The sequence below is a fragment of the Oryzias latipes genome, chromosome 1, assembly GCF_002234675.1.
Source record: "Oryzias latipes chromosome 1, ASM223467v1".
Taxonomy (NCBI): domain Eukaryota; kingdom Metazoa; phylum Chordata; class Actinopteri; order Beloniformes; family Adrianichthyidae; genus Oryzias; species Oryzias latipes.
The window spans coordinates 9749369-9766874 of NC_019859.2; the positions used below are offsets into that span (position 1 = coordinate 9749369).

At 39.5% G+C, this 17506-nt stretch overlaps 1 protein-coding gene across 2 annotated transcripts in view; it reads right to left on the minus strand.

Moving 5' to 3' along the window:
• rhbdl3 (rhomboid like 3) overlaps window positions 1-17506 on the minus strand; it is a 53312-nt gene extending 35806 nt beyond the window's left edge. The window contains exons 1-2 of one of the 2 annotated variants that reach the window (XM_011473923.3): window positions 16188-17506; window positions 15788-15811 (exon numbers count right to left, since the gene is read on the minus strand). In XM_011473923.3, coding sequence (XP_011472225.1) covers window positions 15788-15811; window positions 16188-16331 — 168 coding nt within the window. In that variant the 5' untranslated portion in view covers window positions 16332-17506. The remainder of the gene's footprint in view (window positions 1-15787; window positions 15812-16187) is intronic. The other variant, XM_023955471.1, reaches the window with a different exon arrangement.

The window sequence follows — 17506 nt, forward strand, 5'->3', positions numbered from 1 at the left end:
CCAATATTTAGGAAAAAATAAAATAAAAGAGATTAAAATTTAAGGTTGATTTAAATGTACTGAAAAATGTCACCAGGGTATTCTCAGGGGCCACTAACCCCACTGCTTGCGTAGTATAATTACAACTATATTATGAACACCAACAAAGATAGTCAGACAAGCCTGACACAGCAGTAACACAGCAACGAGATCTTCATGCTGAGCAGCAACCCTGTTTGCTACGACACAGCTATTTTATGGCACTCTTTATTAAACAGCACTTCTGACATTTCCTCACCACCTTTGCTGCTTTGCCTTGATTCTTGTGCTTAAAAATGAGCTGCTTTTCCACATGGAAGCTGGTGATAGACTGAGATTGCAAGTGTTCCACCAATGGAGCATCTGAACTTGTTATTCCCTGGGTTTTTTCATGTGAACAAGTGATTACTAGAGAACACAGAGCAAACCCAATTCACCTTGCTTTGAACGGAAGGCTAAGAAGCACTCAAGTAAAGCACTGTAGGTCTGATACTGAAATTCAGAGTAAATTTCTCTTTGTAATCTCAAATAAAGAAAAGAAAATGTTCAATAATTTGCTCTCTGTTATGGATTTTTCTTTGTGTAAAATTGTTTTTGTGTATTTTTGGAAATAAAAGTAGCCTAAATCTGTGTAATGTGCAGCAAAATATTCCCAAACTTTAAAACAGCGCTTCAAATTAAACATATAAACAAAACATAATTTAGGAATTCTCAAAAAAACATAATTTTAACACAAAATTAAATTATAAGAGGGGATTTATTTTAAGTGAAATGAAAAACAGAAAACTAAACAATCTTTCCAAATAAAGATAAAATACGTGTTTAACTTATAGAACTAATATTTAATATTTTTGTGCAGTTTTTAATTATAAGCTCTTTCTTTGTTTGATGTTTTTTAGACAGAATTCAAAGAACCTCTTCACTAAAAAATATAGGAATTAAACACCATATATAAATATGGTAGGCAGTCATTTTTTTATTGCATAAACTTATAAATACACACTGTAATCAACAAAAAAATGTTCATGATGTAAACTTTTTCAGTTCAGCTGTGTGAATCAAGAATGATGCAAGAAATAAAGCTTCTTTCCATCATCTAAGTTGAGGATTCTGCAGAGTAACAGTCTCAATATCAGCTGGCATAAAATGAAACCTCAGCTGCATGGCATCTTTTGTAAGCCTATATTCCCTGAGATTAGGCATATCGTCTCTCACAGAGGGAGCTGACCAGCAGTCCATGCTTGCAGCAGTGACTCATCTATCTTCCTCTCATTTTGTTCCCTCAGCCTGTGCTCCTTTCCCTTTTATTTCCTTATCTTTGCCAGTGAAGTGATCTCTCCTGGGCCTGTTGTCTGCAGTGGGACATGCATGTACGCTTCTAAAAGCAACTCTTTTAACTTATTCACAGCTTAGGTTTTCCTATTTCATCTTCTGGCATGTCAAGCTTCACTATTAAACAAACAGTTTTAACTACGATTACCAAACCAAAGTGAATTTATACACAATAGAATTTGTTTTCACTTATGTAGACCTTAAAAACATATTAAAAGCTGCAGAAAACTCATGTTAGTAGTTTTAAACAGCATTAACAACCCACATTTTATACTAATCTAAAAATGAACTTGAGATGGTCCTGAATTCTTCCTCTGCAAATAAAATCACGCTTCTGAGTTGGATGCCCTCGTTCATCCCTTCATGCAGTCCTACATAAACTCAGACATTTGAAGCTGTCAGAAATTAGCACAGCCCATCACTGTTCCCTTGCCAACTGGCCAGTAACCAGGCAACGCTGGTCGTTGTGGACATGCCTTTGGTGGGTTTATCCATCAAAACATTGGACCAGATTTCTGTAGATATGTCAGATATTAAATTTAATTCCCTAATAGCTCTTACTCCCACTGTGAACGCTGCATGTTTCTGATACTAAAGAAGGAAACATGTCATGAACCAGATTGTATTGGAAAACCCAAGTCTCAGGCTAATTTAGCGCATCTTTATCTTCCTTCTAGTCATCTAAATTAAGCATGAATATACATAAAACTTTACCTATATGTCATGATGAGCCTTCAGGCATACTACAAATAAAAGATCTATAAGTAACAGATAATCTCTAAACTAGATAAAGGGAGTGTGTTCCGTCTAAGTCTGATCATCATCTTTGCTAACTTACAGCACACCGGAGCTGCTTTCCTCCCTGGATCAATTACGCAGCATCATACAAGAGAACTGCATACTCATGGACAGTACAGTCATTGATTTGCACACACACTCATGGTTCCTCTGTTATTTTTGGCTGAAAAAGTTTTTGAAAATTTCCTTTCGGGAATAAAATTTCTCCAGACAGAGATTTCTAAAATACAACCAACACCACTTTGACGGTGGGTAGTTCTGCCAATTTGAGGAACCAAGTAATCAATACACCAAGGACAGCAATGCCAAGATGTTTAAATCAAATAAACCTGTAATAATGGATGGCAATTCAAAAGAATTCTGGAGGCTACATGCAACCTAATAGAGAGAATATCATAGATTTGTGATAAAAGTTAGTATAGCTCGAACTGTTATTACCTGTAATTCCACATGACCGGGACATTTTAGTTGAATTGCTTGATTGGAAAAAGTATTATTTCAGACCTCGCTTTTGACTCATTCTTGATCATATGACAAAATCCCGAAGATGCTACGCTGTTTCATTGCTCACGCTCTAGCCTTCCACTTGAATAACTTCACTTTTGCCGGAAACTCAATCCTAACTTGAAAAATACATTTAGCTTACTTTCAGCTGACTTAAGGTTCTGATTCTCATTCCAGCTGTTTTCCTCTCAGCTGACACCTGCCCCAGTGAGAGCTGGAGGTCGTGGTAAGATGGAGCTAAAGGCTGCCTTAAAATGTAAACGGAACTGTAAAGGTTTTTTTTTGTTACTGAATTACTAAAGAAAAAATTTTAATGACAAAAAGTTTTACTTTTGAAAATCATCTGCTATGACGCAATATATGGATTGATTGTGCCAGACGGGGAACAGAAGGAGGAATGAGGGGAGGACTAAAGGACGGACATTGAGCTGTTCTGTCCCCAGGGCATCTCCAGGAGGAGAGGGAATTGCAGCAGACAGCTGAATAGCCCACAGCAGGCATTCTAGCATGTGTTCAAATAAACACTTTACCCCCTGTAGCTGCTCGTAGAAGTGTACACACCAAAATGTTGCAAGTATGAAAATACAATAAAACAAAAACACTAAAAAGAAGAGAGACGGGACTCAAGTCAAATAAATGAACGACAAACAGTAAGGGGTTATGCAGAGTGTAGGCTAAAACTGTGACCCTAAACAACAAACACATGTATGCTTATTTACAGAATGAGGCACAAAAATCAACATCCTACACAGCAGAGAGGGTTCATTGTGTAGGGGCACTGGCAGGTCAGCACAGGGACAAAGATGGACTCTGGTGACCTTTTCTCCTCAAAGCTGCTCCTAACATCCAGGCACCAACCCTCCAACCCAAAAGGCCAAACTATTCAAAAAGCTCCCTTTCAATGTTACACAAGTTAAACGGCCCGCCGCAAAGTGAAAGAAAGCAACAAAAGGCAAAGAGAAACATTTGTATAATGAGCCATCTCCTGACTGTCTTTTCTCTGCTATTCAGTCTCTTCCTTTGCCACAGGCCTGCCCTCAGGTCATCCCCCCACAATACCATCAAATCCCTGCACCACTGATGACTGCGCCATTCAGCATAGAGATTTATGATCTCTAATAGCAGGCAAATGGACCCTAGGTTGGGCTGCTAGAAAGAGAGGATACAAAAAATGGGGAGCTGAAAGGGGACGATGAAGGGGGAGCTTAAAAACCTCTGAAGCATTTTCAAACCTGCCATCTGGACCAGGTGGTACCTTTTAAACTGTCAGTGCTCCACAAGAGCACCTCCTGTACAAAAAGAATCACATTATATACCGCTGACATTTCACTCGCTGTGCTCTGTGGAGGCAATTTAGCAAGCAAGAGATTTTGTCAATGAGCAACAATCAAGCAGTCATCCAGTCAGCATCTCCACCTCCCTGACAGTAGGAAAAAAAAAACTTTACCTATAATCCTATTCCTATAATCCTTAGAGAGCATTGAGAGAGAACCCTATCCTTCCAGAGACTTACTGAGATGGACTTCTTTTGATTTGTAAGTCAGGACTTTTTTCTTGCAGCAACATAATTGTTGTTTGAGAAAAGATTTCCAAAATTACCTGTTTTGACAAAAAACTGGTTTACAGTTTGTTAGTTTTTATGATGGTGGTATGTTTAGTGTTTATTACAGATTTAGAAAAACAGGACGTTTTCTGTGTTGTTTATGGAGGAAAAAATTAAAATAATATTGAATGCCAAGAAAAGTTGTTTTTTTAATTTAATTTTGCTCTTTTTAGGGAGGAAAGTGAAAATCTGGGTACTTCTCTAGATCTCAAATGCACAGTATATCACAAAAGTGAGTACACCCCTTACATTTCTTTTGATATTTATTTATATCTTTTTATGGGACAACACTGCAGAAATGAATCTTTGACACGTCAGTGTTCATCTTGTAGAGAATTGTACTTTTATTTATTTTTTCAAAATAACTGGTACTACAGGCATCAATGGCCAAACCCCTAGCAACAAAAGTGAGTAACCCTATAAGCTTCATGATCAGTTGAAATATCTTTTTTTAATCAATTTTATCAATAAAATATTTGTTTTTAACTTTCTGAGTTCAATGACATACATATTCTGGCAGCAGAGATGCTCATCCTGTAATTTACAAAACCTCTTCACACTAGGCACCATGTCACACACTTAATGCATTTGACCCCCTCAAAGTCATTTACCCAGTGCAATTACTTTGTTTTGTGCCCAAGCACAGTTCAGTGTATGTTAATGCAACTGACTGGAAGAGGTGACCCAGTGTCTGCTTTATTTAGTGTCTGTGCATTTGATATGATTGCTAAACATGACCTAGCACAATGAACTCCAACTCCAACGTCAATTATGTGACATTCCCTGAAAGGGTGTTTGACATCAGCTTGCTGAAAATTACTGCACAAAAAACTGCAAACAGCACCTGGGATCTGTCAAACACCCTTTAAATGTAAATATAACATGTTTTGTTTTATTATTCCTATGTAAAAGTTGCGTTTTGGCCAATAAATATGGGAAATCTATTTAGTTTTTTTCAAATCCATGTTTATTAAAACATAGAACAATCAAAAGGGCAGAACAGAATAAAAATCAAAACTTGGACATCAAAGTAGTAAGGATTTAAATTCAAAATTGAAGTAATATATACATTTCACCAAGTGGGATTTTACAAACTAACAAAAAAAGATCAGCTCTGTCTGAGCTCTTAAATATTTAAACTTACAGTCAAGTAAATATGCTAATAGCAGCAAAATATGTTTAGATCACCTCATTTATACAAATTATTTTATAAAATTAGCAACTATTTTTCTTCCTGTTAAAATTCTGATAAATGTCACCTTTAAGAAGTTCTACATTTTTTTAATCATCAGCTCCTTCTAAGTAAAAAAAAATCTGATGTGGTTAAGGTGACAGACTCAAAATGAAATTCATAGGAAAACTCCAGATAACGGCAAGATAAGACCTCAGCTTTCACATAGAAATCACAGACACGCACATCACTCAGTCCTCCTGACCTTGACTGAAGAGCCATCATTTGCATCCCCAACATGTTTTGAGCTTAAGCAAACACTGTTACCTACAGCCTTTTCAAAGAAAAGCTTACTTGAGGAGACTTTCCTGTAGAAATGCTAGATTAACCTAATCCTTTTTGTATCTGGTCACAGCATCAGTTCCCCTTGAGGAGACAAGGCTTATTACAAAGGCAGTTTCACTGAGAATGTCTCATGAAGCCCAATAAGCTTCTGAACCAGCAACCTTGGCTCCTGCTCTACCAAAGACATGACCAAAGTCAGAATCATTGTCCCAGGAGGTTTGCAGGGTTATTCTAGGAGCTGTATGTGAGAACATAACTATAGAGATCACAAGATTCTGTTCTTCAGGGCAACTGGACTCGGAAAATTCATAGATGTTTCGCTGTTCATCTGAGAAGTTTCTTCACATCTAACTTCTGATGGAAGATTCAAATTCCAACAGAAAAGAATCCAAAAATACATGACCTAGATGACTGAAAATCATCACAGAGAGTTGGACACTAGGTTGAGAAACTCAGTAAAACAGAGTCTCTAGGTCATCCCGCGGAGCTCCATATATCCAAATCAAAACTTTTTTTAAATTTTAAGAAATGCCAATTTTCTCAGTGCAAATTACTTTAAAGTTTTTATCCGAAACTTGTGATGGAGCACCCTAAATGCAGGAGACCAGGCATGGAGACAGAAAATAAAGCATTTAATAAAAAAACTGAAACATGATCAAACCATGATAAAACGATGGCATAAAAAAAACCGATGATCCAACATTGAGGAACTGAAAACAAGACATTTATATGCATTGAGGGTAATAAACTACATGAAGACAAGCTGTGGATGATCAACCTGATCCTGGTGAGACTGACTAGGAAAACAGAACATGCCGAAACACACCACAAAAAGCCAAGCACAGAATCCTCACAGTTATGACTTTATAACCTAAAATTCCTTGTGTTTACAACATCACACCTCTTGGATACTGTCATATTGTTAAAGAAGAAATGAGTAAAATACTTTGTTTTAATAAATAGATTTTAGCTATTTTTAAATGCTCATATCTATGTTTGTGTGGAAACAAGGCAGAAAATGCTGGGTTCCTTTTTATTGCATAAAATGCATGAAAACAAAGAAAACCTTAAAAAAATGTCTTTCTTTGCAGTTTCCATACTTTCCTTCATGACCTTTATCATATAAAGGCAGAGAAATTGAAAAATTATTTCATGTTTGCACCATATAGAGGTGGTTTGCAAAGAAGTAGAGTACCTGATAAAACACCTCTCTAAAATTACCTGCACAGATCCCTGAAATGTCAGTGTCAACTACTTTAGTAGTCTGTAGAGATCTTAGATTATTTTTGATGATATTTGTTTGGCAGAACTAATTACCTATAAATAATCAAAGTAAAATATTTGGAAGAGAACATAATGAATTTCATCCTAAATCCAGTAAAAAAAAAAAAACTTTTAGGATGAACGTCCAAGGAGAAAATCTTTTATTCTTAATTTAGCAGGAAAGCAATCTCCTTTTACTACATAAATCTAAAGTAATACTTATTCACCTCTTTCAAATCATTCAACCATTCAAATGGTTCCTCAGAAACCCCCCAAATTGGTGCAATAAATAATGTTTTACAGCCTTGTGGCACAAAAGAGAATAGAGGACCTCTAAGGGGCCAGAACAGAGTTGTGTGCTCAAAGAGCTCCGGCATCCATGCTTAAAAGAACATCTCAGTAACTCTGTTGAGCCAAATAAGTTAGCATGCACTATTTTAAGCTTTAAATTGTTGAGCAATACATGTAGAGACAAAAATGATTTTAAGCTTTCTTTACATTTATGAGCATTTTGAAGAATATAGCAGTGATGATTGTTAGATCATTGATTTCCTGATATGATTATATTATATGTCATGACGTTTCGTTCAGCTTGAGGCAACAATTCATGTATCAAATGTTCACAATATTCCTGGAAAAAAATGCACGAGCAGCAGGGGAACGACACTTTTGCAAGCTCGCCATGTTAATGCAGTTCAAAATCTACAACTACTAATTGCAACATTTTTCCCTCGAATAGCTTCCCAATGATGTTCGAGGAGTTGGGAGGCGTTTAAATTTATAACTTGTGCTAAGGTTGCTTTTTATTTTTTTATTTTTAATAGAAAATTAAGGTGGCGGTCTCTCTCTGAGGTCAACAAAACTTCAGTTGCGGTTATAGAAGTTTTCTTTTCCTGTATTGTGGGAAAATAATAATTTTAAAACTTTCTTTAGATGGCCTCAAAACATGTGGTTTTTGTTTTGTTGGTGGATTTTGAAATAAGTTTTAGGCCCCATAAGGGATTTTGGCCCCATTCATTTTTTTGATGGTTTCCCTCACTGTGATGTCATCATTACTTTCACTTTTTTAAGCATGTGGCAGAGGCGAAATTTTGTGCAGGAAGAAAGACTTGTGAGAGAAAAAAAAGGTCTCTGCAGTTTGGGACTGCTGCGGGATATAAAAAGTGAATCCCACATTTAGGAGGGACTGCCTTCTTCTCAGTTCAATTCTCCTCCTTTGTCGAGAACCCTCCTCCCTGAGTCCCATGTGCAGCATCTGGCGTCTCTGAATACATCTATATTTGAAATGAGCAGCATGTGGCCTGCAGTGTATTTAACTTACCCCTTTGTGAAAACACACCAACACTTAGCAGGAACACCACCATCAAACAAAAACAATCACAGCAGGGAGATAAAAGGATTCAAAGCGGCGTTCGTTTCCACCAGTTTGCTTTTTTGTGCTGTGATGCAGGTTTGTCACTGCAGTGGATTTCATCATGGCGGTCTATGATGAAGCAGAAAGGTCGGAACCACGAAGAAGTTATGAGTGGGTGAAAAAAGTACCGTCACAAACCTTGAGCATCTGCACAGCCATCCTGACCGGGTCAAAATGTAAGTAACCATGACAACAATGAAGGAAGTGAGAATAAAGGGAAATACAAGAAATACTTTTTAAATCTCGAGGAAAACGGATGCTGCAAGTTTTAAGAAGCTATCAGAGTAGATCATTGACTGCAGTACCGACAGTCCAAGTTTAGCTTGGGTGTACAGGAAGCAGGACAAACTGCCACTGCCTTTGAGATATGTGTCTTGCATTCTCTTGTTTACACAACAGTCTCCCAGAACTACAAACTCTCCAGGGAAACAAGGAAGAATAAATGAGGAGATGCCAAGAAAGCAGCTTGTTAGAACAGTGCTTCACGGACAGCTGAGCACAGAGCAAGATGAAAAGATCGAGGAGCAAACAGAGAACAGACTGAAAAAGCAGCTTACATTACATATCCATAAAACGGCATATAGTCATGAGAGCTCATCACTGTACCATCTGTCTCCATAAAACTTGAATCACAGAGGAGTATGAAAAAGCTGACTTCAGTGTTGAGCGTTTGGAAAACTCGAATGTAGTAGCGGAAGGCTTCATGAAGAAACACACAGGTGCATGAAGCAAACACTGGCTCAACGCTGCATCTTCAGTGCTTCACTTGTCTGGCCTATGACGAAGGAATGTGACCTGGTACCTACCAAGATTCACAGATACACAGTAAAAAAAGAGGCTATTGTTTATTTTATCCTCCACCTGGCCCTTTGAACCAGTGGTCCCCAACCTCGAGGCGCAGGCTGCTTATACCAATTCGTAGTCTAGGGTTGTATGTCTATAATATTTGCATGAAACAACATTACTTTTCATTTTTCCAGCATTCTGTCAGTCAGGTAGAGTTAATTAACAAAATCAACAACAAAAAAATCACATGAATTTGAGCAAATTCCATGGTTACAAGTCATCTTGATTTAACTTAATTTTGTAAAATGCTAATTTTTTCCTAATGTTATTTCCATTATCTTGTTTTGGACAAAATATCTTTCAGAGTCTCCATCATCGACTGTTTCATGGACCAGCTGCTGTGACTTTATATCACTCTGTACCTGCTTACGGATAGACTGACGCACCTTCCCTCTTTCATTCGCAGATCAACAGATAGTTATTTTTACCTCTGCATAAAAGCAGAGCCCGTTTTCACACTCCGCCAACTGGAACTGTGCCTTTCATTAAGAAAATCTATTTAGAGATGAGCAGGAGAGAGGCAGACAAGCTAGGAAAGATGATGCTCTGATTAAATCTTTCATTTAAAAATCTTTGGGGCTGCCTGTTATTTCATCAGCACACCACCCATGCAGTTCTCACTGGAATAAAGTCAAGTGTAAATTTAGTCCTACAAATCCTTAAATGACGACTAGCCACTTCAGTTATTTCACATTGCTTGTTGTTGGGCGATTCCCAAGACTCAGCTGGTGCCAGTCACTGGAGTGTGGGTCAGCAAGCTGTGACCCCACCATCTGTGGATGTGTCGGAGCCAATTAGGCTGATGAGCACATCAGTGCACTGTAAATAACATAAATAAAGGAGAGAAAAACCGTGGAGAATAGGAAACAAATTGAAGCTAAAACTATGAGAAATGACATCTATTTTTATTACACGGTCACAAATATTGAAACGGCCTAATTAACCCTACATTGATCACTGTATGATATCACTGTCAACAGTTACTTTTTTTAGGGGGGGTAAAAATGACCCATCATGGAAAGACATCCCATCAATAAACCCTTCAAGGGTCTCCACATTTGTCTTGTAATGATTAGCTGGGTCCATTTTTGTATCACACTTGAAACTGAAAATAGTCATAACAGGAGGGGAATACTAGATATATAAAACAATAGCAAATACTACAGTCAAATAATTTATAAAAAAAAAACTCTGTTGGGAGTTAATATTAAGAATTTTTTTATTTTATGCACTCAAACTAGAAACACGATTTGTGCAATCATGCAAAGTGTGACGTATTGATTGGCTTTTATGACCATGAGGTGAAAGTTTGGAGGTCAGGGAAGTCTGTTACATCATCATGTTAACATTTCTTTGGAGTAACACCTTTGAGTTAATAGAAATATGCCAAGAAGCTGAAGAAGAACAAAGAAGATGGAGGTTCTTCTTTGGAATTAGATGTTATTTTTGAGAGTTAAAACTTGTTTGTTTTTTATTTTATGGATTTGCTTTAGTCATTTAGTTGTCTTGTTAAAGTTTAATAAACCAGTGATGCTAATAAAAATATCCCCCCTATAACATGTTGGTAATGGTCAGGGTGTGACTGTGTGTGGCAGGGGGAAAAACAGATGTCGACACTTTAATTACAAAGAAACAGAGACAGAGGGCAGAGCATCTGCTCACCACAGAACAATATTCCCTCTGCTTTGTTACATGTTAACTGTGTCTGTGCAAAAGCTTCTTGTTTGTGTCAGGCAATAGGGAAAAATGAATCAAAGCACCCTGAGGTTTGCTCTCTTAACTTCCTGTACACAGAGGAGGGAAGCACTTACACAGCAACAAAATCCTCCCCAGGGACAGGAGGGAGGACAGAATAGGAGCAGAGCAGCTCAGCACTTTGATTCCATGATGGCCTGAAAATCAAATGTGATTGTGCTGAGTAACGTGGGATATGATAACGGTGACACTAGGGGAGGGGGCAAAACAGGATCCAAGCTGCTGGGGTTCAGGAATAAGTAAACACTCATTGTTTCTTGCCAAGGTCCAGCTGACCCCAAACTGCATATTAGATGGGTTGGGCCCATTTCTCAAGCATGGACCACCTGGCTTGCCTCCCTGCACAGGTGTGCCACCGCACCTTTTCATGGACCTGAGAACAAATGCTCATGCTCTGTGTGCAAGATGGGACAAAGTATGTCAAGGAATCGATTACTGGCTTCGTCATGCAAATAATCAGAAAATACGAAGTCACTGATAACAACAAACAAAAATTAAGTTAATTGATGAATCTGGGACTAATCTTGCCTTTGGTTTGCTTTTAAGTGTTTGCAGGAAATTTGGACCGAAAAGACACCTAGATGCTTGGGAAAAATGCAGAAAAAATTCACTGAAATTTGAGTTCAATTCTGACCAAAAAAAAGGTAGTAACAACTTTAAAACATAAATGATAAACTATATAGCTAAAGGGCTGTGAACAGACCGTAAGAGGCAAACCTGAATTTCTGTGGCCAAACTTCTAACTGTTTAAAGTCACACACAGCATGCTCCTATTTCCAACCTAAGTATGTTTTTGTGCAGTTTGTGACGCTACTGTCATCTTCAGGCGCATTCACACTAAGGCTGTTAGATCTGGAACATCAGCTTCGTTTTGAGCAGGTCATTACAGAAGTAAACTCTGATCTGCCTGAAAATGACGGTTTTGGTTAACTTGCAAGTAAACCTTGTTGTGCTTCTACAGCAATGTGAACACAGATACATTAAGAAGAGGAAGTAATCTGGCTAAGCTTACATTAAAAAAAAAGAATATTGTGGATATAAGAAAACCAAAACCCACCCAAACCACATAAATAAAATAAAAAATTACTTTCTTGAAGACAAATGTTGAAGTTACAGGTTCCATCCCCTTTTATGAACTCAATGACTCCTTTTGGGGTCAAGGGTCTGTCAGCGCCTCTCATGTCCACTGTCGGATGAAGGTGAGATGCACCCTGTACCCCACACACTCACATTCACACGTAGGAACAATTTAGAATGAACAATTAACCTAAGAAGCCCTTTTTTGGACAAAGGGAGAAAACCCAGGCCTGCACACGGAGGACCTTGTCGGATTTTGAACTAGGGACTTTATGCGAGACTTCCAATCACTGTACAACAATGCAGCCATCACAGGTTCCCCAATACTATAGTAGTGTTGCATTTAGTATAGTTTATGTCCAATCAAACCAGATACAATAAACAACAGCACCTGCAAGCTGGTCAAAACACCACAAAGAGAAAAATATTTTCACAAAGAAAATTCAATAAGGAAAAGTCAATATTTCATTTAAAGATCACATGACACAAATGTTTCAGATACTCTTGAAAGACTGTAAAAACATCAAATCAAACCAGTTAACCTAAAACACATGGAATGAGCCCTTTCAATGATTGAGAAAGAAAACACAATTAAGGAGTGTTGTTATGACCCGCTCCACTATCCTGGTTTTTTGACCTTCACAGCTTGCCACATCACATGCTCTGCACCTCTCATCAAGATCAAGCTGTTCACCTATGATATGCTCCATTTAAGCTCTCCAGTTTATAGTCTATTTACCGGTTTGTTTTGGTTTGCTCACAGCCCATCCTTGTTTCCACGTTCAGGTTCAAGTTTCTTTGTGGGTGACCGATTGCTAATTCTCCAGAAGTTTTGGTTAAAACTGCCTCTTGCTGTGTATTTTGCTTCTGCAGGATTCTTTGACTTTCCCTTTGGATTACCAATCTTAGATTTCAAATGCTTTTTGGATTTTTCCCTCCCATGTTTGACCTTAACCTGTTCCTTTCTACAGAGCGTTCCGCTCAGGAATTCTCGGATTCCCAAGACTTTCCCGTCAGCTGCACGCCTTTTGAGCCGCTTCACTGCAGTTTCCTCCAGCTGCTAATCACCACCGTGTTTGAAGTTCCTGTCATTCTTTCGTCTCGTTGGACTGGCTGTACAAGAGAGATTACAGTCAAGACATTTCTGAAACATTATTTTCATAATTTTCTGTTTTTTATCAGGTTAATTTCTTCTGATTTCATCCACCCCTGTGAAGCTGGTGGATGAAGATCCTCTGAGACTTTTCTGTTCTTTATCGGTGTCTTTAAACAGTTAAATCCTCTATTGAGTCTGCATTTCACTCGTTGTCTGGCATTTCCTTGAGGTTTTCTCAAAGACCCATGGAGTGCAAACTTAAAAAAAGAAAATCTCAACATTTCACAGAAAATAAAGTTTGTTACAACCAACTACAACCCTTTTGCTGGACTTGTCTGCATTCAGCTATGCGATGTGCATCTACAGAAACATTAAAGCTCAGACCTTGTTCTTTGTCTCTGGCAGTATTTATCTTTTGTCCCTCATGTACGAACACAGGATGGCAGGATGGATTAAAACCCAGCTTTTCCTGCTCTTTAGTGGTTAATCATTTCTCTTGTCGCCTCACAGAAGCCAGGGGTCTCCAAGGTCAGCCTCTTGACAAATGGACTAACATATTGTGAAAGGGAGGGAAAGGGAGCATAAAAGAGAGAAGATAGTTGTTGCTGCCAGAGCAGGCGGCGACCTCACCATTTGGACAAGTGAATGTTTTGTTTAGTTTTTCTGGAGGACGCCTACTTGAGGAAACTCAAATCGGTGCGGCACACATAGAGACCAGCGGGTTGAGAGGCCCACTTAATGCCGACCCATAGAAAACGACTCATCACACACGCACACCCACACACAGCCTACAATCCTGGGAGTGGCAGTGCCCCCCCCCCCCCCCCCCCCCCCGCCTCCCACCAAGACGAGTCTGACACGAGGCCCAGACTCAAAAATCCAAGAGCACACACATAAATACATATAATTAAACTCAACAGAGAATGGGTAGGGGGTGCAGGCCAAGCAGGTGCTGTTGCAGTCCCACACAACTAGAACTGTGCATGCATAAGCGTGCATGTGATAGCAGGGGGGTTCGTTTGCCGTCTGTCAGTCCAGCCTGCTGCTTGCATGATCAGCCACTTTTTGTTGTTCTCCTGGGGTTTGTGCGCATGTGTGTCTTATAAGAAATGTCTGAATCGTAGATCAGTGTATTTAGCAGTATGTATCATCCTAACAGCATTATTGGGGGGGTCACTATCTATGAGCTACATCATATTGTTTCATCCATCCGCCTTCGCTTAAGTTCACTTGGGCAAAAATATGGCCTCAGTGCATGCCACATTGTGATCGTTACCCAGCAGGCACAGCACAGTAGCTGCAATCTGCAAGATTCTGATCTGAAAACACAATTGAGTAATCAGACTGAATTAAAATTGGTGGCCTCCATCTCAACTGTTTGACTCACACTCCATAGAATTTGGTTCATTTAGTTCATGAAATTATACTGGCACTTATGTTTACACACAAGACAGACGCTCAACAGATTTTAGCTGTGATGCACACAAAAAAAGTAGAGAGCACTTCATAATTATCTCCATTCAACATTCTGGAATCTGGCAGGAAGCTTTGAGCAGGATGGATCAGCACAGGAAAAGCATATGTGAGCTAAACATGGCTGTAGGACAGCACAGCAGACTGTTCAGATAGGCAGGGCATACCTAAAAATGTCACTCCTTCATTGGGGTTAGTAGTTTTCATTCACATTGACTGGGAATCATAGTATCAAAAAGTCAAAGGGTTGTAACAGCTGCTTGTTTGTAGGGGAAAAGAATAACAGCAAGTCCAGCTGGAAAAAAAAACTCAGCTTAACAAGTTCCAACTTTTTCACAGTTTAAAGTTTGATGAAATGATTGTGAGCATGTTATTGCCTAAGGACAGCCTGAAAAAGTTGTATTTTTAATTTCTTAGTTCCTTATATTTAAAGTCCCACTCCGATCATTTTTTCATCTAATTTAAAGCGCCCCCAGTGGTCTTTTAGTTATGTTTATGCTGTTTTTTAGGTAAAATATAAAACATATCCTTTCTAGGACATATATTTCCTACAGAACGGCAAGAGTTCATCAGTATTTTGCCTCCGAGTTGTTGGGGGGGGGGGTGTCCTAACTTCCCGTCATCCATCTGTTACATGCTCTCCCGCTAGCTTACAGTCAATACATGAAGCTAGGGGGATGCATCACAATGCAAGCCTGATTTTCAATAATTTGATTAAAGAAATAATTAAAAATGCCATTTTAATCTTAATTTTCTTATATATATCCTCCATCTTGAGAAAAATGCTACAAGAACATGCTAAAAAACATAAAAAACACAATTTTTGTTGGCTTGGGTCTAACTAAACCCAACCATTTGTGTTTTGTTAGGTTTGAGTGGGACACATAAACGCCATGCAAAGCATACCAAAAAACTCATGTTTTTCTTCAAACTTCATTCATTGTCCACACCCCCTTTAAGGCATATGTGTTGCTCTGATTGAACAGAGATGAAGTCGAGATTCACTTTAGCTCACACAGACAGATGCCAGTTAATGAGGCATGCATGTAAGAAAGCATTTCAAGCAGGTGATGGTTAGAATGAGCTACATACCTTGTCAAACAGAGTCTTCCATTGCTGAGGCAAGGAAAGAGAAGAAGAGAGTATGAGAAGGAGCAAAAGGAAATAGAAAGAGGTGCCAAAGAGGAGAGGAGCACCTGTTTAGAGGTGATGCTCAATTTTGTAGCAATGATTGGAATGAGAATCACTAAAAGGCAGGATCATTGTGAGTAGAAGGAAACCATGAGTGTGACATGAAAAAAAATAATCAGCTTTGAGAGAGGCAGCTAATCTCATTGTGCTTCTTTGCGCATTTTTAGATCCTAAAACTCCAGTCATGAGTTCAGTCTTGACATTTTGCTGTGTTACTTTGTAAAATAATTCCATATATGGTAACCTGTACATACTTTTGGAAAGAAGGGCCTTTCTGGGAAATAAATTTATGGGGACTTACAACATCCTCTGGAGCCACGGGGAGGACATCTGTACTTTCCAAAACCTCAATTTCCTCGCCCTCCGCGTTGGCTGCTACCGCCGGAGAAACGTTAACCGGTGCCTCCCGGGATCCTCCAGTCATCCTCGGGCTGCTCCTCTCCATACATCCACGATCCTCAGGAAGAACTCCACATACTGATGTTTCCTCTCATCTCATGCGTGCGCTATTAACCTTTAGCGCACGTTTGCGCAAAGCGGCCACTTCCAAGAAAAGTTGATGAAGTTGAGGAACACCTAAAAGCTGAAGAGTCCACACACAGAAGCATGAGCTGAAGGGGCTGGAGGCGCGCGCGCGCAGGGTGGCTCTTTTCACTTTAAAAGATGCGACGCAGAAGGAGGCAGCAGAGCGCAGATCCATCCAAAGGAAACAATTACATCATCGGTGGTGACAACAGGACAGCGATGGGAATCCGGTCCTGGTGACGCAAAGTGTGAAACAGCTTGATCGAGCCACCGTGGCATAAGTCGACTCAGGCGGCGCGCGCGCATGCTGCCCGAGTCCAGGAAAGAAGTTGGAGCAGGTGCCAATTTTTTCGGTGCGTCATGACACCTGGCGCGCTTGTTCTGTCGCCGGAGCGGAGCGAGGACGGACGGAAGGGCGGACGGGTGTCTGGGTTTTCCTCCGCGCGCCCCAGTCTCAGAGGAAGGGAGAGGAACACCGAGCTGGATTCAGGAAGAACAGACACCGCTGAAGCGCTTCGAATGCGTTTTCTCAGTCAGGGTCAGTTAAGAGAGGGTGGGGGGAGAGACTTGGCTGGGTGGGAAGGAATCACCGCTTATTCCTGATGAAGGGGTTTCGAGGAACTCAATGAGTCTTCCTCAGCAGCCTGTTGTTACCAAAAGAGTGATTAAGGAAAGGAAGAAGTGGAAGGACAGATTTGTTCACTGCATTAAAATTGTGTTTTTGGTGTCTTTAGCCCTCATGCTTTGTTTGTTTCTGAGGAATAGCATTGATGCTTGTTTCTAGTTGAATTACTATCCATCCATCCATCCCTTTTGGGGTTTACAGGGTTTGCTGGTGCCAACTCAGCTAGTGTTGGGCAACATGGGAACATGTCGCCACTGTCATTTGGGCCCCACTCACACACACACCTGCACACCTAAGGGCAACTTAGATTCACTAATAAACCTATGAACCATCTTTCTGGACTTCGGGAAGAAACCGGAGTATCCGGAGGAAACCCACACATGCTAGTCACCGATATGCAGTCCCCATATTTGAACTACAATCAAAGTATATGAACCCTTTTTCCTTTATATAATAATAATGGATTGGAT